The 23363-nt window shown below is 47.3% G+C and overlaps 1 protein-coding gene across 7 annotated transcripts in view; it reads left to right on the plus strand.

Moving 5' to 3' along the window:
• SP2 (Sp2 transcription factor) overlaps positions 1-23363 on the plus strand; it is a 75390-nt gene that overhangs the window by 11866 nt on the left and 40161 nt on the right. For 6 of the 7 annotated variants that reach the window (XM_029574050.1, XM_029574051.1, XM_029574044.1 and 3 more), the window contains exons 2-3: positions 8465-8541; positions 9114-10073. In XM_029574050.1, coding sequence (XP_029429910.1) covers positions 8465-8541; positions 9114-10073 — 1037 coding nt within the window. Of the gene's footprint in view, positions 1-998; positions 1159-8464; positions 8542-9113; positions 10074-23363 lie in introns of all 7 variants that reach the window. The other variant, XM_029574047.1, reaches the window with a different exon arrangement.

The raw sequence follows: 23363 nt of genomic DNA on the forward strand, positions 1-23363 counted from the left end.
TTTTTGACCTTCTCAATGAGCCTACTAGCCTGCCATCTCACAAGGTCCTGGATGCAGTCCTTGAAAAATCTTGGGAAACCCCCTTCAATATCACTTCTGTGTCTAGGAAGATAGACCTCAAATACAGGACGAAGCAGTCACAATTTTATTCATCCCCACAATTGCTACACCAATCTATAGTGGTTGAGTCAGCTATGCAACGTGCTAAAAAGACAAGAACACACTCCAATAACCCGCCAGGACGGGACCATAAGTACTTAGATGATTTTGCCAAAAACTCTTTCCAGTCATCAATGCTGGGGGCTTGTATTGGACAACACCAGTTTTACATTGTTCAATACTTATGACTGCTTACAACAAGTTAAGACTCTCCTGCCAACTTCAGATTTATCTTCAGGTCTCCCTCAACCAATACAAGACATAGAAGGATTGCGCTACCTCCTAAGAACGGTGTACGAATCGTTTGAAACATCTTCCTGGAATTCCACATCTGCAATAGCAGCGCGTAGAATTGCATGGCTCAGATCCAGTGCCATAAGGGAGGATGTGCATGACAAATTCTTTCAAAAAAGAACTAAAAACATGGTTGTTTACCAAAGCCTACCAACTCACCCACTGATTCAAAACTCCGCTCCCTTCCTTTAACACCAGGAAAACAGATGGAACCAAGAAACGTATGATTATTACTCAAGTCTGTAATATGTTTTGATTAATCTAAAACCTAGTTCATAAATGATATCTACTTTAACTACTATATGAACCGTTTTTGTGGTTTGTTTTTTTTTTTGAAACACTGTTAAACATCGTAACTTTGTAAACCGTTGTGATGGCAAAACCGAACGACGGTATATAAAACTCGATAAATAAATTAGCGAATCTCCCTTGTCGTGATGACAATCTCTTTGGAAGCCATTTACAGGAGATGGTCTCACAATTAAAAGAGCAATCAGCGGCGGTTCAGTCGCTAGTAACCCTCCATCATATTTTACCTTTACCAGGCGTTTTTATGCACTGCCTCAGAAACAGCCATATCAGAGGAGGCAATACTGACCTTATCCTCCATATTGAGTACCCTCCTATCAACAACCTCAACGATCGCAGATTCCACAATAGCAGAACAGACGTGGAAGACCTAGAGCCCAACGCACACAAAGTCAGGTAACTGCATCTATGTCTAAGGCTCCATCCTCTTTTTAAATATAGCAGGGCAACCACCACAAAATATAATAGCGGGCAGAATAACATCCCTAAATAAATAAATCCTCCTTCCATGCTTGGACGCAGATCACTTTGGACGGCTGGGTATTAGATATAGTACATCAGGGCTATCGCCTTCATTTTTCATCCAGTCCACCCCTTCCCTCTCTATCTTATGCCAAGGGAGGCAAGAAAAAACAATTACAATTAGCACAGGAAATCACTCAACTACTCAAACAACGAGCAATACAGAGCATACCCCATGCGTCATGGGGCACAGGTTTCTACTCCCCATATTTCCTCATTCCCAAGTTTACGTCCTATCTTGGACTTGCGCGAACTGAACAGGTACCTAGTGAGGGAAGAATTCAAAATGGTTTCCCTAAAATCCATCCTCCCCCCCCCCCCCCCCCCCCCCCAATTCTCCAACCCAATGATTGGATGTGTTCACTAGATCTGAAGGATGCCTATATGCACATTCCAATGCACCTGACGTCATGGCGCTACCTGTGCTTCCAATTCAATGGCAAACACTACCAGTACAAAGTACTTCCGTTCGGCCTAGCAGCTGCACCCACAGTTTTCACAAAATGCATGGCAGTGGTGGTGGCCCACCTCAGGAAATAGGGGATTCAAGTATTTCCATATCTGGATGACTGGCTTCTAATAGCATCAGACCCAGAGACTCTTCAGTCTCAGGTTCACCAGACAATACAATGTCTTCAAGCATTGGGGTTCATGGTAAATTTCAAGAAATCCAGCCTCAACCCTTCACAATCTCTTCAGTTTATTGGGGCTCAGCTAGTAACGTATCAAAGCAGGGCCTTTCTTACACAGGACAGGAAAGCCACGCTCAGAAAAGTACTAAAGACCTTCAAGATCACAGCGCGGCCGACAGCTCGTCAAATTCTATCTGTCCTGGGACATATGTCGGCAGCCATATATACAGTCCAAATACTCTCCTCCACATATGCAGGCTCCAATGGGGTTTGAAAAGACAGTGGTCACAACACCGTCGGCCACTATCGCGAGTCATTTCTCGAACACACGAGATGACTGTGGATATCGATTGTTGGTTACAAAAGCGAATGCTCACCAAAGGACCGCTTTTCCAAACACTACCTTATAACTGACACGTCCCACAAAGGTTTGGGAGCCCATCTTGACCATCTCGAAACGCAAGGTCAATAGTCCCAGCGAGGAAGCACATACCAAATAAACCTCTTGGAACTCAGGGCCGTCAGGATCAGGGCCGTCAGGAATGCCCTCAAAACATTCCTTCTACAATTGCAGGGCAGATGTCATGATATACATGGACAGTCAAGTCGCCATGTTCTACATACACAAACAAGGATGGTCAGGTTCATGGATCCTTTACAAGGAAGCGATCCTCATTCTAGAATGGGCAGTTCTTAAGAACATAAGAAAATGCCATACTGGGTCAGACCAAGGGTCCATCAAGCCCAGCATCCTGTTTCCAACAGTGGCCAATCCAGGCCATAAGAACCTGGCAAGTACCCAAAAACTAAGTCCATTCCATGTAACCATTGCTAATGGCAGTGGCTATTCTCTAAGTGAACTTAATAGCAGGTAATGGACTTCTCCTCCAAGAACTTATCCAATCCTTTTTTAAACACAGCTATACTAACTGCACTAACCACATTCGCTGGCAACAAATTCCAGAGTTTAATTGTGCGTTGAGTAAAAAAGAACTTTCTCCGATTAGTTTTAAATGTGCCCCATGCTAACTTCATGGAGTACCCCCTAGTCTTTCTACTATCCGAAAGAGTAAATAACCGATTCACATCTACCCGTTCTAGACCTCTCATGATTTTAAACACCTCTATCATATCCCCCCTCAGTCGTCTCTTCTCCAAGCTGAAAAGTCCTAACCTTTTTAGTCTTTCTTCATAGGGGAGTTGTTCCATTCCCCTTATCATTTTGGTAGCCCTTCTCTGTACCTTCTCCATCGCAATTATATCTTTTTTGAGATGCGGCGACCAGAATTGTACACAGTATTCAAGTTGCGGTCTCACCATGGAGCGATACAGAGGCATTATGACATTTTCCGTTTTAATCACCATTTATTCACCATTCCTTTTCTAATAATTCACGCCATTCACCTTCAGGCGTCTTACCTACCAGGAATAGTCAACACTCGTGCGGACAGGTTAAACCTTATTTTCCATCCACACTAATGGTCATTGCACCAGCAGGTCGCAGACAAGATTTTTCGCCACTGGGGCATACCATTCATGGATTTGTTCGCCATGGACCACAACAAGGTGGTGTGCAGGTTTTGCTCACTACGACACACTCCTCACAGGATTGTACAGGATGCCTTTCTGATTCCTTGGACGGGAAAGATAATGTATGCTTTTCCACCGATTCCTCTTCTCACTCGAACTATTCAGAAGTGTATACAAGACGGGGCGAACCTCATCTTGATAGCACCAGCGTGGCCCAGGCAACCTTGGTACGCCTACCTACTCAAATTATCGTTAGACGATCCACTCCAACTAGAAGTCCTCAGCGATCTCCTATCACAGGAACAGGGCTCTCTACTACACCCTATGCACAAGTCATTACACCTGACAGCATGGAGATTGAACAGTCATTACTAGCAGAAATGGGCTTATCCCACAGTGTACAAGACGTCATACTATCGGCCAGGAAGCCGTCCACATGACGTAATTACCATTTCAAATGGAGATTTATTTATTAGCTTTTATATATCGACATTCGTGTGTACATCATGCCGGTTTACAATATTACTGAAGGAGGAAATTACAAAAAAACCAGGGTTGGGAGAGAGGGAGCAGATAGGAAGAGAGAAGGGGTAAGAGAAGAGAGGGAAAAACAGGAAGAGGAGAAAAGGAACAGTACCTGATGAAAAACAGAAGAACATAAGTAGCATTGCAAATTATACACTCAAGGGACTGTGTATAACCTTATACACTGTGGATAACCTTATACATGCCAAAAAGTATTATATACAATAATATACATTATCTTTGACTAGTACATACAGGAGACTCTATATATGACATTACAAATTAAACTGCCCATCTAAGCCAAGTTCCGCCAATTGACATATGTAAGGCGGCAACCTGGTCATCTCTACATACCTTCTGTTTTACTGTAAACCGGTGTGATCTGTATACTTTACAGGAATGTCAGTATATAAGAATTCAAAATAAATAAATACCTTCACATCACATTATTGCCTAGACCAACAAACAGCAGAAAATGCCAAATTGGGCAGGGCAATACTCAACCTTCAAAAATGAACTGTAGCTGTTGGCTGTTCACGCTCCAAGGTTACACTAACCGCAAAGGGCATAAACAATACCTGATCTGCGTGACCCTCAGCTTGGGACTCCCAAGACAGCATAGCTGATTCAGCCCTGCTGTCGACGGGGGGGAAAAGCAAGTTTTCTTACCGTAAACGGTCTTTCTGTAGATAACAGGATGAATCGGCCATGCTGACCCGCCCACCTCCCTGGACAGCCATGTAAAGAGCACATCAAGTTCATCTACTGCTATATATTACAGACTGAGGAGAATCTGTTTTCCCTGCGTGGGAGCTCACGCACAGCCGCACAGAGTTGAACTCTGTGTAACAGCTTTGAAAAGCTCCACCTTCCCGGGCCTGACGAACAGCCCAAGACAGCATGGCCGATTTATCCTGCTATCTACGGAAACACCGTTTACGGTAAGCAGACTTCCTTTTTTCCCTCCCTCGATACCCCCTGCGCAAAAAATAGCAGAGGAGACCCCAGCATGCCGCGTGAACGGACTGTGCTCCACTTAAGGCGAAAATGGAAGGCCCCCGTGTGCCGCGAACGGCACGCCAGGCCTTCATCTTCGCCACGAACGGAGCGCGTCCCGCGGCATGCTGGTGAGAGAGAATGTGTGTCGGGGAGGGGAGGGTGAGAGAGAGCAGGAGGGTGTGAGAGAGCATGGGGAGGGATGCTGGTGAGAGAATGTGTGTGAGAGAGAGGGGAGGGTGACAGAGCATGGTTGGTAAGAGGGGGTGGAGAGGGTGTGAGAGAGCATGGGGAGGTAAGAGAGGGTGGGTGGGGAGGGGATGCTTAAGTGGGTTTCAGAGAGAGGGAGTCTGTATGAGGAGATTGTGAAGGAGTGTGTATGTGTGAGAGAGATTGGGAGCTCTTGTGTATGAAAAAGGGATTGTGTATATGTGAGGGTGTTAGCCTGTGTGAAGGGATTGTGTATGTGTGAGACAGAGCCTGTGTGAAGGGGTGCATGAGAGAGAGACATAGGTAGCCTGTTTGAGGATGTATGTGTGAAAGAGAGAAAGCTTGTGTGGGTGTGTATGCAAGAGAGAGGGCCCTGTATGAGGGGATGTGTGTGTGAGAGAGTGAGGGAGCCTGTATGAGGGTGTGTGTATGTGGATGGGACACGCTTACAGTGAATTTCTAGGGAAATTCTGCTCAAAAGATTTAAAATTCTGCAACTTTAATAACTTTTTTCTGTAATAATTTAAAATGTAATTACTTAGACTGTCATGTAAATTGTTATTTTGACCAATATAAAGTTTGCAGAATTTTCAGTTTTTGTGTGCAGAATTTTCAATTACAAATTCATCCTTTTACCCACTCCAAGGGGGTACAATTCTCAAACCACATTTTTATGCAGGTAAACTGTAAAAACATGATGAGAGTACTGATGTCGAATGCTGCAAACGGTGATTGTTCTGTGTTCACTAAAGAGGACCCTGGAGAAGGACCGTCGCTAGTTAACAAGAAACTGGAGGGGAGTGGAATAAATGTAACTCCATTTACAGTAGAAAATGTATGGGAAGAGCTGGAGAAACTGAAAGTGGACAAAGCCTTGGGGCCTGATGAAGTTCATCCCAGGATACTGAGAGAGCTCAGAGATGTGCTGGCGGGTCCGCTGTGTGACCTGTTCAATAGATCCCTAGAAACGGGAGTGGTGCCGAGTGATTGGAGAAGAGCAGTGGTGGTCCCGCTTCACAAGAGTGGGAACAGAGAAGAGGTTGGTAACTACAGACCGGTTAGCCTCACTTCGGTGGTGGGAAAAGTAATGGAGTCACTGTTGAAAGAGAGAATAGCGAACTATCTGCAGTCAGGAGAATTGCTGGACCAGAGGCAGCATGGATTCACCAGGGGAAGATCCCGTCAGACAAATCTGATTGACTTTTTTGACTGGGTAACCAAGGAATTGGATCAAGGAAGGGCACTCGGTCATCTACTTGGATTTCAGCAAAGCTTTTGATACGGTCCCGCACAGGAGACTGGTGAATAAAATGAGAAGTTTAGGAGTGAGTGTCTAGATTGCAAACTGGTTGAAGGACAGAAAACAATGTGTGTTGGTAAATGGAACTCTCTCTGAAGAGAGAGCGGTGTTAAGTGGGGTACCGCAAGGATCGGTATTGGGACCGGTTCTGTTCAATATCTTTGTGAGCGACATTGCGGACGGGATAGAAGGTAAGGTTTGTCTTTTTGCGGACGACACTAAGATCTGCAACAGAGTGGACACGCCGGAAGGAGTGGAGAGAATGAGACGGGATTTAAAGAAGCTGGAAGAGTGGTCGAAGATATGGCAGTTGAGATTCAATGCCACGAAGTGCAGAGTCATGCATATGAGGCGTGGAAATCCGAATGAACTGTATTCGATGGGGGGGGGGGAGAGGCTGATGTGCACAGAGCAGGAGAGAGACCTTGGGGTGGTGATGTCTAACGATCTGAAGTCGGCAAAACAATGTGACAAGGCGATAGCTAAAGCCAGAAGAATGCTGGGCTGCATAGAGAGAGGAATATTGAGTAGGAAAAGGCAAATGATTATCCCCTTGTACAGGTCCTTGGTGAGGCCTTACCTGGAGTACTGTGTTCAGTTCTGGAGACCGTATCTCCGAAAAGACAGAGACAAGAAGGAGGCGGTCCAGAGAAGGGCGACCAAAAAGGTAGAAGGTCTTCATCGAATGACTTATGAGGAGAGATTGAAGAATCTAAATATGTACACACTGGAGGAAAGGAGGAGCAGAGGTGATATGATACAGACTTTCAGATACTTGAAAGGTTTTAGTGATCCAAGACAACGACAAACCTTTTCCGTCGGAAAAAAATCAGCAGAACCAGGGGTCACGATTTGAAGCTCCAGGGTGGAAGACTCAGAACCAATGTCAGGAAGTATTTCTTCACGGAGAGGGTGGTGGATGCTTGGAATGCCCTTCCGGAGGAAGTGGTGAAGGACCAGAACTGTGAAGGACTTCAAAGGGGTGTGGGATAAACACTGTGGATCCATAAAGTCTAGAGGACGTGAATGAATGTGGAAAAAAGGATTTGCATTCACAAAAAAGCAGGGAGTAGCTTGCTTGTTACAGCGGTTACTACCCCCCAAACCAAATAAGCCTGATACTTCACTTTCACTGCATATCCAGCGTAGCTCTCTGCTTCAGCGGCAAGGGAGAAAGACTGATACTTTATGTATATCCAGAATAGCTCTCTGCTTTAACGGCAGGGGAGAAAGATGCTTCACACACAACCAGCATGGCTCTCTGCTTCAACGGCAGGGGAGAAAGTCTGATGCTTCACTTTCAATGCATGTCCAGCATAACTCTCTGCTTCAACGGCAAGGGGAATGAAGAAAAGAGGATCTATATACAGACAACAACCAAAAAGGACTGAATTACATAGTCTGGGAAAACAAATAAGCAAGGGTGTAGCTTGCTTATTGCAGCGGTTACTACCCCTAACTAATTAAGCTAAATATTTCACATAGATGCATTTCCAACACTGCTCTCTGCATTAATGGTGGGGGTGGAAGGGAAATAGAACCAAAAGGTTACTAAGAGCCAAGAGTAACAGATAAGTATGAGAGAAAAAATGTGCAAAGCTTGCTGGGCGGACTGGATGGGCCGTTTGGTCGTCTTCTGCCGCCATTTCTATGTTTCTATGTCTCATCTGGTTGCTGCATAATATAGAGTGAATCCATGTCATATTGAGCAGCGGACTTCAGAAACAGACTTTTCCTACCAGCTGCTAGGGGATATGTACGATGTGTCTATTGCAGCTTGTGAATCTGCATTAACCATTTCAGAAGTTCAGCTTCACTAAAGAAAACAAGAATCAGTGCTAGGGATAAGAAATCGTTTCTAACCAGTCTGTTTTCCCATGGAAGGGATCAATATCCATTCAAGGGGAAGCTGCCTCGCTCATAGGGGATAAGGCATTATGCTGATTAACGGCAGGAAATGATTGATCCCTATGTTTTCTTGTTTTAGCCCCGCTGGACAGCATGTCTGTCACCACTGCTGTGAGCCCCAGCCAGTACCTGCAGCCCACGGCCATCACAACACAGGTAAGGGAGGGAACTCAACTGTCAGGGGAGATCTAGCTCGGAGTCCCAGCACTCTGACCATGCTATTTAGGGATGATATCACCGGCAGTGCTTTTTTCTGTTTGTGGAAACACCATTTGTGTTCTCCTTTGTTTTATCCATGGATGATTAAATTGGTCCAGAGAGTTTCTAGTAATTTTTACAGATGTCTGAGGAGGGATGTGTAGTGGTTGCATTATATTGTCTGATAGTATGAGAACTCAGACACATGCAGCAGTGTGCACGTACTTGCCCTGCAGTACAGTGGATATTCAGTATTCTGAACAGTTACAGATCTGGGACTACCTGCCCTTTCACAAAGAGTTATCTCAGGGTACTGACTTACTGTTTTAATTCAGTAAGCATCTAAACTGTTTTTTTGTGCAGTGACTAATTTAGTCTCACATGTGGCTTTATGGCACTGCTGTTTCATAGGTGTCCTCAGGAGAGACGAGGGGTGCTGAAAAGTCCCTTTCTTACTGTTGTGCATATGTTGCCAGAAGTGTCAGGCTAACCTTTGCCTTTCATCCCTATCTTCCTTGTTTTTTTTCTAGGACTGCCAGCCTTCTCCTTTAGCCCTTCTTGCAGCAACATGCAGCAAAATTGGCCCTCCACCTGTTGAAGTGGCAGTCTTACCACCAGCTCCTCCTCAACCCACTCCAAGAAAACTTGTCCCAATTAAACCAGCACCACTTCCTCCGGGCCAAGGCAAGAATAGCTTCGGGATTTTGTCAGCGAAAGGGAGCCTCATCCAGATCCAGGGCTCCCAGCTTGGGGCTTCCTATCCTGCAGGACAGCTGGTGTTTGCCATTCAAAACCCCACTGTCATCAGTAAAGGAGGCGGCTCCTCCACCAGCATCCAGTATCAGGGAATACCACAGATCCAGGCCCCAACAGCAGTGCAGACTATTCAGGGGAACCAGATCCAGATTATTCCTGGCACTAACCAAGCCATCCTTGCACCACCTAGCACCGCCCAGAAGCACGTGCCCATCAAACCTGCCCCATTGCACAAAGCCAACATGGGCTCAGCCTCCATGCAGAGCACAGGCAGCATCATGAAGCTGGCCGGTGGTGGCAACGTTACCGTAACCTTGCCACTAAATAATCTGCTGAGCACTGCTGATCCTGCCCATCTGGTGCCTCTGATTTCTGAAAGTCCAAAGCCCAGTAAAAAGACTAGGAAAAAAGCCTTGGCACTGGCCACAGCGGCCTCATCCCCAGCAGCGGCCGTGACCATGGCTGAACAAGTGGAGACTGTACTGATCGAGACGATGGCAGATAACATCATTCAGGCGGGTAACAATCTGTTAATCGTACAGAGCCCAGGCTCAGGGCAGCCATCCGTACTGCAACAGCTGCAGGTACTTCAGCCCAGGCAGGAGCCACAGGTGATACAGATACCCCAGCAGGCCTTGCGAGTAGTCCAAGCTGCCTCGGCAACTCTTCCTCCCGTCCCCCAGAAGCCCTTGCAGAACGTTCAGATCCAGCCTAGCGAGCCAACACCCACTCAGGTAACTGTCCTGGATGCTGTAAGCTGAACTTTCTTCTGGGAAGAGGGGAGGCACAGGTGTGCTATGATCTCTTCACCTCACTAAGACCAGGCCAGGTTAGGAGCATTGAGACAAATTGTGATTTGGAAAAGGCTCAGAACAGTGCAGCAAATGGGCACCCAAATAGCTCAAGTATTTCTTTTGATTTGGCATTTTTCTCCTGCCATTGAGCCTTGATTTGCAACTACCTGGGGGTTTTCCACTACTTTATGTGCCCTTCCCACCTCTCCCCCAGCTTTTAAACTAGAACATGTGAAAAAGCTGACAGTCGCTCAGCAGCGCATGGTTCGGAGGGAGGTATCTTCAAAGAATACTGGCAAACCAAGTAAGTCAGAATGTCCCAATAAAGTGGTGGTTGTAAAAAAAGACAAAAAAAACCCCAGATGTATTTAAATAAAAATGCCTGTGTATCATCTGATAATAAGCAGGTAGTGGGTATATATAAAAATAGAAATACACCTACTTTATAATGTCTGTATTCAAATGCCAGAAGTCTGAAAAATAAGACTGGAGAGTTAGAATGCATGGTGCTAAAGGAAGATATAGACATAATAGGCATTTCGGAGAGCTGGTGGAAGGAGGATAATCAATGGGACTCTGTGATGCCAGGGTAAAAATATTGACAACACGGGGCAAATAAAATTGGCAGAGGGATGGCACTATGTTAAAAATCGCATAGAATCAAGCAGGATAAAAGGTTTTCAGGAGACAAAGTGCACTCTGGAATCCTTAAGGATAGAAATTCTTAGTAATGGGTATATATCATTGCCCACCTGGCCAGGATTTGGAAACAGATTGCAAAATGCTAACAGATTGGACTGGCTAGTAAAATGGGCAACACAATAATAAGACTTCATTATCCGCGTAATGATTGGGTAAATGTCACATCAGGATATGCAGCAGTTAGTTATGGAACCGACAAGAGGGGAACTATATTAGATTAGTACTTGGTGGCACCTAGGACCTGGTGCAAGAGATAAAGGTGGTGAATCTGCTTTAATGTAATTATGTTAAATTTAATCACTGGAAGGCAAATACTAAGGAAAACTATAGCAGTAGCATTTAACTATAAAAAGGGAGACTGATAAAACGAAGACATCTTTTAGGGAAAAAACTAAAAGGAGAAATTACTACTTACCTGATAATTTCCTTTCCTCTAGTAAGAGCAAGTCAGTCCTAACGAGTGGGTTATACACTTCTGCCAGGAGATGGAGCAAAAACTGATGTCACTGCTAGCTGTATAGTCCCACCCTGACAGCCCACCAAAACTGTGGACAAAAGTAATTATACTTGAACATTACTATTAACAACGAACCATTCAGGCTTCTCAACCAACGGTAACACTGAGCTCAGCCAAAAGAAGGAACATATCTAGTAAACTAAGAGTTAGAGAAGCCACTTACAGTTTTCCATGAAGTGCAGGAATCTTATTCTGCATAGCTCGCCCGAAGAAGGCTAATCACAAATTTAAACCGTAGCCAAGGGTAGGTCTGGGATTGTCATTCCCAACAAGTGGGATGTACCAAAGCTAATCCCGAAAAAAGCGGGAGGCTGCTAGCGGCCCAGTCAAAAACACCTGCACAAAAGTAGCGTCCTCTCTAGCCCTAACATCCAAGCGATAATGCTTGGAGAAAGTGTGCAAAGATGACTGTTGCCACTCAGCAAATTTCAGCAGGTGATGACAAATGAAGCTCTGCCCACAATACCATGGAAGATAGGAAAATAGGGAAGAGCATAAGCACTGGCAAGTTAGCTATGAAAAAGTAATTAAGCAGGCTAAGAGAATTTTAAAAGAAGCATGCCATAGAGGTAAAAACAAGTAATAAAATCATTTTCAAGAACATTAAAAGCAAAAAGCTTTTGAGTGAGTTGGTTGGGCTGCTAAAGGGGTATTCAGAGAGGACAAGGAAATAGCAGAAAAAACAATGCTTTGCCTCTGCCTGTATTGAGGAAGATGTTTGGTCATACCCACGCCAGACACATTTTTTCCTCTTCAACGCAGGCCAGTCCAGACAAGTGGGTTATGCTCACTGACCAGTAGATGGAGTCAGAGATCAAAAGGCTAGCTGATGTCACTCCTTAAAGGCATCCTTGCTAATATCAGTCTTCCAGCATTCTGTGTCTCATGTTAGGAAACATTCTTTGTTGTGGCCTGGATGGAAGTAATAGAATCTGGTAGGGGGCTGCTCCCAAGGCAAAAGTATCGCACTCCCTCCTTCGGGTGAGCATGGTCCTGGGTCCAGTGGTTTCGAGTGAAGGCAGCTTTTGCAGTGACTGTCCTGGCTGCCCACCTCTAGTAGAGCAAACCCAGGAGGTTTCCATTATTGCTGGTAGGAACTGGAATTTTTATGTTGGTTGACAGTGTTACCCACCCCGTTTGTGGCACCTCTCCTGTTGGGTCTCTTTAATTGGGCTTCTGTCTCTTAAGAGCAGAGTTGAGCATTTGGCTCTCAAAATATAAAAAGGAAAGGAAAGAGCATAGAGGAGCTCAATTCCTAGGCTGAGAGAAGACTGCTGACCATTGGTGTAGGTCCACTGGGGTACTTATTTGAAGGATGAGTACTTGTGTGACTTTCATCTTCTCTGCTGTGGGAAGCTTAGCAGGGAGAACGATTTATTCTACACAGTGTGGGAAGAAGCCTGCACTCTCTAACAAGTCTAAATCCAGAGGCTACATGGGGCAGAGACTGAATGCTGTGTTTGTACGGTTTGGGGTGGGGGGTTATCATTTTCACTGGGATCCACTGAAGGTGTTACTCCCGATGGTGAGATGTTTTTGCCACGGGTGCTGTGGTGGCCATTTTGAAACCACAAGGGAGTGAGGAAACTGGAGCTGCCTCTTTTCACTCCCGTTGAGCAGTTTTTTAATACTGCAACAGGATGTAAGGTACCAGAATTGCTTCCTTTACCTGTGGATTCTTCCTCCATGATCTGGCCAGTGGTTTCCAAGGACTTATCAAAATTCCTTCACAGGCTTTTTAGTTGGGTCAGAATTCAGTCCATAAAGCTGCTCTATATTTTTTTTCATCTCTTACTTGAATCAAGACCAAAAAAAGGACAAAAGGACATAGAGATAAAGAGGTTTTTCAAGTTCCAAGGGATACTGGTTGCGAGAGAGAGCTGGAATAGGGAGAATTCCCTGAAGAGGAGGAGGGTGGATTTTCCTTGGTCTACCTCTTTTATAAGGAGCATCTTCCTCCTTGATATCTGTCCTTGCAGGATTTGAGTATTGCAGATAAGAAGGAAGAAGAAGCTTCCTCGGCAGAGGACTCCCATTATGGTCAACATGAGGAAGTAAGGTTTGATTTAGAATGGATCTCCTGAGGAGAATTTTAAAAGGAGGATGCTTTTTGTCTAAATTGTTGACTCCCTAACAAAAGGAGGAATTTAGATTCCTGGGTGGACACCTTGGTGTGCTCTGTAACTAAATGGACCACTATACTTGTAAAAGGTGGAGCTGCCATCAACAATGCACAGCCTAGGAAGATAGGCGGTGTTGAAGCAGGTCTTTGAATGGTGCTGCAGATAGCTTGTTACTGCATTATGTTAAGGTGTGGTTTGTGCTTGTCTCATCTGTTCAGGAGGATCTCCTGCTATCCAATGGTTGTTATTGAGATGGCCATTTGCTTGACGCTTGAGGCAGCTTGTTTGGCTGATGCTTTCTTTGATTTGGTACATCGGTCCACAAGGAGTCAGGTTTCCATTGTGACAGCTAGGAAATTACTTTGGTTTCAAAATTCGTTAGCTTTCTCTTTTAAAGACCAATCTGACAAACTTTGTAAAGGTAATCTCTTGTTCCCTGTACGTACCCGGATCGGTCCAGACCGTTGGTTATGCCTCCCTTCCAGCAGATGGAGACAGAAAAACTTGCAAGGCACCCTCTGATAACCAGTCGCACTCCCTGCGTCCCTTTAGTATTCTTCTGTCTCCAGCAGATGAAGGAAGGCAGAACCTGCGGTCCCGCTTTAACAATTTAAATTTGGGGGTTGGAATTTTTGGGGAAGGGTTTGGATCCCCTATTTCACTTGTTAAAAAAAAAAAATAAAAGTCTGTAAAGTACTTCGAGAAAATTTTGTTTTCCTACTTCTTTTCCCCTCTTGTCTATTGGGAAATAATTCTAAGACTCTGAAAGTTCCTGAGGGGAAGGAAGTTTTGCATTTTCACCTGTTTTTAGGGTCAGGTAGGTGTTTCTTAGCAGTCTCCTGGCTTGCGGGGGAGTAAGCTGGTGGTCCAACCTCTCCCCCTGCGCTGCAACCGGCTGCCCGGAGAAGTCTTTGCCTCAGGGCAGTGCTGGCTGAGACGCGGCTTTCCTCAGCCAGTCCCTGTTTGTTTTTTCTTACAGGCTGTTGCTTCTCTTCTTTCGGAGCGGAGGGTAGTCTGTCTTACCTGCTCCTGCCAGGCTTCGGGGGAGCACGATTCCGAGTCCGCCGCGTTGCTCGACCCCATGCCGCGCTCTGCGCGATGTTCCGCTTGCAGGGAGCCCGGGACGTGGCTCTCCCGCGAAGGGATTTGCTCTCGGTGCCTCCCCAGCAGGGAGGGCTCCTCGAGAGTGGCGGATAGACAGGCCTCATGATCACAGACGAGAAGGCTGTCAGGGGGGTCTGCCCCGTTCGCGCCGAGCATGGCAACGGCGGCCATTTTTATTTTGGGAGACTCTGAGAAAGTGCAGCCAAATGGCAGCCTGCATGAGGATTCTTTCCCTGCTCCTCCCATATTAATTCCGGAGGACCCCCTGGGGGAGTAGTCCCAGGCCCCATTCCTGCTGCACCTCCCTCGGGGCACCCTCCCCCACCTGCTTTTACTACGGATTTTGTCGGGTGGATGTTGGGGCCCCTCAGGGGACTTCCTGGGTCCGGGTAGTACCCCATTCTGGCCCACAGGATCCATCTCCGGTGGATCCAGATCAGGATCAAGATGATCCCGCTTCAGGCATGCAGCTGGAAGGGGATGATCCCCGAGTTTTGCGTCTCTTTCAGAGGGAGGAGCTGGAGCACCTTATCCCCCATGTCCTTTCAAATTGGATATTGAGGCGCCTCAGTAGCCAATTCCGGAGCTTGCAAAGGTGATTCTATACTAGTGGGGTTGCATCTGCCAGTGAAGACGTTTCCCCTTCATCCAAGGCGCCTACAGTTGTTATCCAAGGAATGGGACGCTCCGGAGTCCAGTCTACAGGTTGGACGAGCCATGGACAAGCTCTATCCTCTCCCGGAGGATGTGCGGTCACAAAGAGGACTACCATATACCGGTCACGGGTGGAGCCGCCTTAAAAGGACCTCCAGGATCGCAAGTTGGAAGTGTACCTCAAGCGGGTCTTTGAGGTGTCCGCCTTGGGAGTCTGGGTGGCGGTGTGTAGTTCCCTCATGCAGAGAGCAGGTTTGCGATGCGTCCAACAGCTGCTCGGTGCTCAGGAGCTCCCACCAGACGAAGCCCAACAAGCAGAACGCCTGGAGGCGGTGATAGCCTATGGAGCAGATGCGCTGTATGATCTCTTGCAAGTCCTTGCACGTTCGATGGTTTCAGTAGTCTCGGCTAGGCGCCTCTTCTTCCAAGTCTAGATTGAGTTCTCTCCCTATAAGAATATGCCATACTGGGTCAGACCAAGGGTCCATCAAGCCCAGCATCCTGTCTCAAACAGTGGCCAGTCCAGGCCATAAGAACCTGGCAAGTACCCAAAAACTAAGTCTATTCCATGTTACCGTTGCTAGTAATAGCAACGGTAACATGGAAAGGCAAGTTTCTGTTCAGCGAGGATTTGGACCAGATCATCAAATCCCTGGGAGAGAACAAGGTGCATATTCTCCCTGAGAATCGGCCAAGGACTTCCCGATCTTTCAGTGCTTCAAGGAATTGATTTCGCGGACAAAGGTGTTTTCGGCAGTCAAGGCCAGTGTCCCAGAAGCCTCTGTCCTCAAGGTCCCAAGCTTGGTCCCAGTCCTTTCGGGGACGCAGACCTTCCCGGGATGGTTCATCTCAGAGCCCCACTCCAAAATCTGCCCAATGAAGGATCGCCGACCTGCTCTCCGGTTCCCAGGGTGGGGGGGGTCACCTCTCCCTATTCTACAAGGAGTGGGTCAAGATCACTTCGGATCAATGGGTACTGGATATTCTAAAACACGGTTACGTTTTAGAATTTGCTCGGCCCCTAAGAGACAGGTTCCTCTTCTCGCCTTGTGGACCACTGCGGAAACAAAAAATTGTGCGTCAGTCCCTCAACAGGCTCCTCAACCTCAGGGCCATCCTGCCAGTCCCACCAGAGGAACATGGGTCAGGCCATTATTCCGTCTACTTCGTGGTTCCCAAAAAGGACAATGCTTTCTGTCCGATCCTGGACCTCAAGACTGTCAACAAGGCTCTCAGGGTTCTCCACTTCCGAATGGAAACCCTACGTTCCGTCATCACAGCAGTTCGCGGAGGGGAATTCCTGGCATTGTTGGATCTCACAGAGGCTTATCTCCACATCCCCATCTGCCGGGAACATCAGCAATTTCTTCGGTTCAAGATCCTGGGACAGCATTTTCAGTTTCAGGTTCTGCCATTTGGTCTGGCGACCGCTCCCCAGACCTTCACCAAAGTGGTGATGGTGGTAGCAGCAGCAGCGCTCTGGAAGGAGGGAATCTTGGTCCATCCCTACCTGGATGACTGGCTCATCTGGGCAAAGTCCCGGGACCTCTGCCAACAGTCGGTCGACAGGGTGTTGACCCTCCTCAGCTCTCTCGGTTCGGTGGTGAACTTTGCCAAGAGCTGCCTTGTGCCCTCACTGACGTTGGATTTCCTGGGAGCACGCTTCAATACCCGCCTGGGCCGGGTTTTTCTGCAACAGGACCGGGCACTCAATCTCATGTCCCAGGAACAACGCCTTCGTGGCCTTGCGATTCCCACGGCAGGCCTTGAGATTCCCACCTGCAGGTCCTGGGTTCAATGGCGTCCACTATCAACTTAGTGCCCTGGGCTTTTGCGCATATGCGCCCGCTGCAGAGGGCATTGCTTTCCAGATGGAAGCCGTTGTCTCAGAAGTTTCAAGCCCCCTTGCCTCTGCCGGACTTCGCCACGAACAACCTGGATTGGTGGCTCGATCTCCCTCATTTGCTTCAGGGGGTGGACTTGGAAATGCCACAATGGGTGGTCGTAACCACGGATGCCAGTCTTGCCGGATGGGGGGCTGTGTGTCAGTCTGTCGGCCCAGGGACTATGGAGCAGGAGAAATAGCCCATCAATCGCCAAGAAACCAGGGCGGTTCTTCTGGCATTGAAAAGATTTTTCCCATTGGTGCACCACAGGGCGGTACAGATCCTGTCTGACAACGCCACCACGGTGGCGTATGTCAATCGTCAAGGAGGGACAAAGAGTCGTCATGTCTCTCGGGAGACGGACAAGCTCATGGGCTGGGTGGAGCAGTACCTATCCTGCCTCAAGGCGTCTCACATCACCGGCGTGGACAATGTTCAAGCGGACTTCTTGAGCCATCAACGGATAGATCCCAGAGAGTGGGAACTATCCGAGGAAGCAATGACGCTACTTGTCCACAGATGGGGGGCTCCCCATCTCGATTTGATGGCGACTCAATGGGTTTAGGGGTTATTTTTGTGTGCCTGCCACACTGGACCACCAGGTACCTATAAAAAGTTTTTTGGGGGGTCGGGAGGGTGGGAGAAGCTAAGGGATTAGTTTTAAAGGGTCGAGGTGGGTTTAGGGGTTATTTTTGTGTGCCTTTCACACTGGATCACCAGGTACCTGTAAAAAGTTTTTGGGGGGGTCGGGAGGGTGGGGGAAGCTAAGGGATTAATTTTAAAGGGTCGAGGTGGGTTTAGGGGTTATTTTTGTGTGCCTGTCACATGGTAGGAGCACTGGATGGCCCGTGCCATTTTTAAAAATGGCGCCGGCCACCCAGTGCTCCCTCCATGTGACAGGGGCCGGCCAATGGCATGGATACCCTGTCACATGGTAAGGGCAAAGGCCATCGGCGCCATTTTTATTAGTGGCAGCCGATGGCCCAAGAGCGGGAGATCGCTCCCGGGACCCCCACTGGACCACCAGGTACCTGTAAAATGTTTTTTGGGGGGGGTCGGGAGGGTGGGGGAAGCTAAGGGATTAGTTTTAAAGGGTCGGGGTGGGTTTTTTGTTTATCGGCTCGGGCGCAGCCGATAAACAAAACCGCGATCGGGACGGACGAAAAAAAAACACGATGTGAATCAGAACCAGAATCCAAACCGATTCCGGTTCCGATTCACATCTCTAGTCTGTTTACCCTCCTTTATTAAACAGTCCAAAGGTCAGGGTTATGCTACTCTGTGCTGTCTAGATATCAGCAGAGTCTGGTTGTGTTATTGGAAGGCATATAATAGTTTTAGAAAATCTGATCATTTGATTTTCTGTATCTCCTAAGGGTCTTGCAGCATCAAAGTTACAGTAGTTCGGGTTATTACAGCAGCTTAGGTTGATGCAGAGAAGGCGTTGCCTAAGAGTGTCAATGCACATTTCATTAGAGCTCCAGTGGCTTACTTGTGCTAAAATGCAGTTGGGTTTCCACATGAGATTTGTGAGGCTGTATTGTGGTGAGCCTTGCATTCTTTTTCTAAGCATTATCATTTGGAAGTGCAGGTCAAGGAAGAGACTGCTTTTACTGCAAAAGTGTTGCAAGCAGGTTTGGCAGAATTCCACCCAGTTTAGGAGTAGCTTGGGTACATCCAATTTGGCTGGACTGGTCTGCATAGACAAAGAGGAAGGAGAATTTTACACTTATCTGATAACTTCCTTGAGTCCAGGCAGACCAGTCTAGGGGATCTCCCATTCTTCTGCCAAACTATTCTCTAATTTCAGGATATGTGATCCATAGGGGAAACAAAAGTCAGGCATCACCAATAGCTGCAGATTCATAGCCTTTGATACCTCCTATGTATTTGTGTCCTGGTTATGTTGTTTATATTTGTTTGAAGCCCTTTGGTTGTTATAGGTTATTAAATTTTAGTTAACTTGTTACAGATAATACCAACAGGCTGACATCAGCATGGATTGCCTATAAGGAAGGAATGACATCAGCAAGCCTTTTGATCTGTCTCCATCTGCTGGTCAGTGAGCATAATCCACTTGTCTGGACTGGTCTGTGTGAATTCAAGGAAAAGAAACATAGAAATGACGGCAGAAGAAGACCAAACGGCCCATCAAGTCTGCCCAGCAGGCTACGCACTTTATCCATTTTTTTTCCCTTTTTCTCTCTCCCACCTGTTACTATTGGCTTCCAGTACCCTCCACCCCTAATTCCCCTCCACCCTACCACCAATTTAGAGAGCAGCTCCGTATCTGCATCCAAGTGACATCCAGCTCAATTAGGTGTAGCAACCGCTGTAACAAGCAGGCCACCCCCTTGCCCCATACTCTTACCCACCCCTGTTTTTATTTTTTTGTTTGTTTTATTATTATTATTATTATTTTTTGGAGATAGCAGCCCTCCATCCTGCCGCTCCGTGAAGGTGGAACACCAACCACTGGCCACTGGCATCCCGCTCCGTGAATGCCTCTGTGGCTACTGCCGCTCCGTGCAGTGTTTGAATGCCGCTGTGGCTACTGCCGCTCCGTGCAGTGTTTTGCTGCCTCCACTTTATTCACGCCCTCTAGACTTGATGGATCCACAGTGTTTATCCCATGCCCCTTTGGAAAATATCAGGTAAGTGTAAATTTCCTAGCATGGAGCCAGATGGACTCAAGACCAATGGTATTGTGCTCTCCTGATAGCAGATGGGAGACGGAGTCAGATTTCAAAGCTGATAGCGTACATATACCAGTGCAGCATGCTTAGCTCTCCAGTATTTCTCAGTCTCCCATAGCAGATGCGGACACTATCCAAAAGAGAATAGTGTAACATTTACAAGAAAGAAGAGAGAAAATTTACCTTTAAGAAGAGAGCCCCGCTTCTCCTGCGGTGAAACCTAATGGTCACTCCCCCAGTCGAGACTTTCCTAAGGTGATTTTCGATATCCTTCAGAGTTGAGCCTTAGTCCACCAGCCGATTCCCAGCGTGTATGTTGCCCCCAGGGTGGCTGAAAGGCAGCAGGTGCAGATTCGAGCGCAGCGGTGAAGGTATTTCCCTCTCCCCCCGCAGCTGGAGACCGCCCGGCACACGACCGGTAAGCACCGAGACCAGGTAAGGTAGAAACCTTTACTTCTAAGTCTCCAGGCTCCAAGGCTCGAACAGCCGTACCGACCTTCCTCCAAGGTTTAAATCGGATTGAGCAGCCTTCTTCTGGCTAGGCCCCGATCTGGTGCGAGGGTCCACACACATGGAGACCCTCGCGGGGGGGGGTGTCGTCATCTTCTCACCGGGGACGTCTGCGTCATCTTCCCCCCTCGCCGTTGGTACACGCGGAGCAGGCCAGAAGCCCGAGGAGCCTAACTTGAGCGCATCCGTAAGGATACACGTTTAACTGTGCGCACAATTAGGCCGCATGCACAACTGTGCGCATAACTGTGCCACGCGTACAAAGCCCCTGCACGCATAACTTGTGCGCACATCCTACGCACAACTAAGAGCATCCATGCGCATAACTCTCGCACGGACGAGTTTTTAAACCCTACACGCGTACAAACAGTGGCACCTCCATCCAAGAAGGCCAAGGGACCCTTCCTTTGCCCAGCCTGCCCCTTGAGAGCTGCGAAGCCTGAATTAGAATCCCTCCTGTGCCAGCAGTGTGAACAGAACCAGGGAGAACAAAATCAAAACCTTCCACACCCAGGAGAGGGATCCAGAACCACTGATGATGGCACCCCGGACCTAACTATGTTCAACTCTGCGCCCCCACAGGAAAGTTCCTCCGGGGCTTCCACTACAATCCCTCCTGGTATCAACATGGACCCAGGAACCTTCTCCTGGGTGGAATTTTTCAAAGGGCTGCAAACCTTTGTCCAGGCGCAACCAGCCCCAGCTGTCCACTTGTCTCAAACTCTGCTGGAAGCACAAGCCCTTTCTAGCACCTCCCGAGGCTCTCGAGACATGCCTCTCCTAACCAAGAGCATCCCAGATGGGGATCCATTTCTCATTTTTCATTTATTAAAATTTATTAATTGCCTAACACTTAACAAGGCCTAGGCGATATACAATGGTACATACATAATAAAAACAAAATAAAAAACAAACAACAGATTTCAGCTTCACAGAAACCAAGCCGCAAAATACCAAATATTAATGGTACATTTACTATTTTAGACATAAGAGCATATTCCAAAAATTGAATATTCAATTAATAAATCGTCATATATCTTTTAATGAGCAGATTAAGAACATTCATGCAGCCTCATTTATCATTGAACGCACGATGAAGCAGATATTCCTTAAATGCCGTTTTAAATTTTTTAACATCTTCTAAAGATCTGAGGTCAAAAGGAAGAAGGTTCCATTGAATGGGTGCCGTAATGGAGAAAGAAGTCTCCCTAGTACAGGATAAACGGGCATGGCGAATTGAGGGAATCTCTAGCAAATTAAATTGTGAAGATCTCAAACATCTAACTGGATTATAAATCCGTAACAGTACATTAAACCAAAAGGTAGAATCTGACGCACAAAGCTTGTACACTAACATGCCTATTTTGAACACTATACGTTCATTCACTGGTAACCAGTTAAGTCTACATAGGGTTGGCGAGATCTTTTCAAAGCGCTTTGTGTGAGAAACCAGCCTGGCAGCTGAGTTTAGCAACACCTCAGATGAGGAAACTGACTCCCTGGAAGAAGGGGAAATCCCCCCCCCCCCCCCCCCCAGGGATGGAGCCATACCGGACCATGCTCAGATTCTTCCACAAGGACGAATTACCAGCCCTCGTGTCCCAAACTATGAAGACACTGGGTCTCCCAAGCATGGAACCTACATCAGAACTGAAAAAGAATCCCATGCTGGTGTACCTTCATAAAGTCTCATGCTATTTTCCTATGTTGGAGCCCATCAAGGAATGCTCTAGAGGCCAGTTTTAAAGGGGGACTGCACTAGAAGCCTTATTCCTGCTGGAACCCACGGCCAAGGAACGTCTACGTTTCCCTAAAGTGGATGCTATGATCTGTGCTGTCTCAAAACGCACCACGATCCCTGTGGAGGAGCGGCACTGAAGGATGCCCAAGACAGAAGGCTGGAAGCCATCCTTAAGCAGTCCTTTGATGTTTCAGCAATGGCGCTACAAATTGCCTCCAGCTGCGCCTTGGTGGCACATTCCTGTTTGATCCTCTCCAGAGATGCTACCACTCCTGGAGAAGCGATGGAACCTGCGGTCTCTTTTCTCACCGATGCTACCGCAGACATTGTGCACACATCATCCAGAGGTGTCACCGCCGTAGTGGTGGCCAGAAGACAATTCTGGCTCCGAAATTGGTCGGCTGATGCGACTTCCAAAGCAGCAAACCTCACAAAAATGCCTTTTTCCCTGTACGTACCCAGATCAGTCCCGACTGTGGGTTGAGCCTCCTTTCCAGCAGGTGGAGACAGACTAATACTGAAAGGATATCCTATATGAGGACAGAGCCTATCCTGTAACCCTTCAGTATTTGTCTGTCTCCAGCAGGTGCATCAGCTCACCCTTCGGTCTCCTGATTTAGGCTAGTCAGCCTTCTCTTCTTCCTTTCTGTGGATAAAGCAAGTACTATTTCGTTAGGATCTTGATTGGCTTTCTCTGTAAAAAAAAAAAAAAAAAAAAAGAGAAATATAGAAGTTTTCTTCTGTACAGGAGACGGCCCCGTCTCCTGGCTCTTGCCGGACTCAGGGGGGCTTCACCCCTTGTGCGGAGCATAGCCTGAGTCCGTAAGTGATTCCCGGTGTGGGGACCGATGCTGGTGGTCCAGTGGTCGTCTTTCCCCCCCCCCCCCCCCATTCTCGCGGCTGTGGGGACCGAGGCCGGTGGTCCAGTGTTAGTCTCCCCCCCCCCCCCCCCTCCTCTGGCTGCCCAGGCCTTGCTGTGCTCAATCAGTGTTCAAAAATAAATAAATAAAATAAAATAATAAATATTATATTGAAGCAGCGATTTAACACTGAATTTTACATTGTACTTACTGGGGTTTTGAACCGGCAGTCAGACAGGCAGAAGTCAGTGGGTTTTCCTTCCTGTTTCACTCCTGCCGGCAGGCTGCCAATCAAATCTATTTTTAAACTTTTTTTTTCTTCAGAGCGGCTTCTCTCATGCTGCGGCTGGCAGCCTGCCTTCACTGTGAGCAGCCCTCATCGCGATTTTTCGTGCGAGGGGCTCTGCTCAGCCTGCCTGCCTGCCGGGTGGGGAAGG

The sequence above is a fragment of the Rhinatrema bivittatum genome, chromosome 12, assembly GCF_901001135.1.
Source record: "Rhinatrema bivittatum chromosome 12, aRhiBiv1.1, whole genome shotgun sequence".
NCBI classification, from domain to species: Eukaryota; Metazoa; Chordata; class Amphibia; order Gymnophiona; family Rhinatrematidae; genus Rhinatrema; species Rhinatrema bivittatum.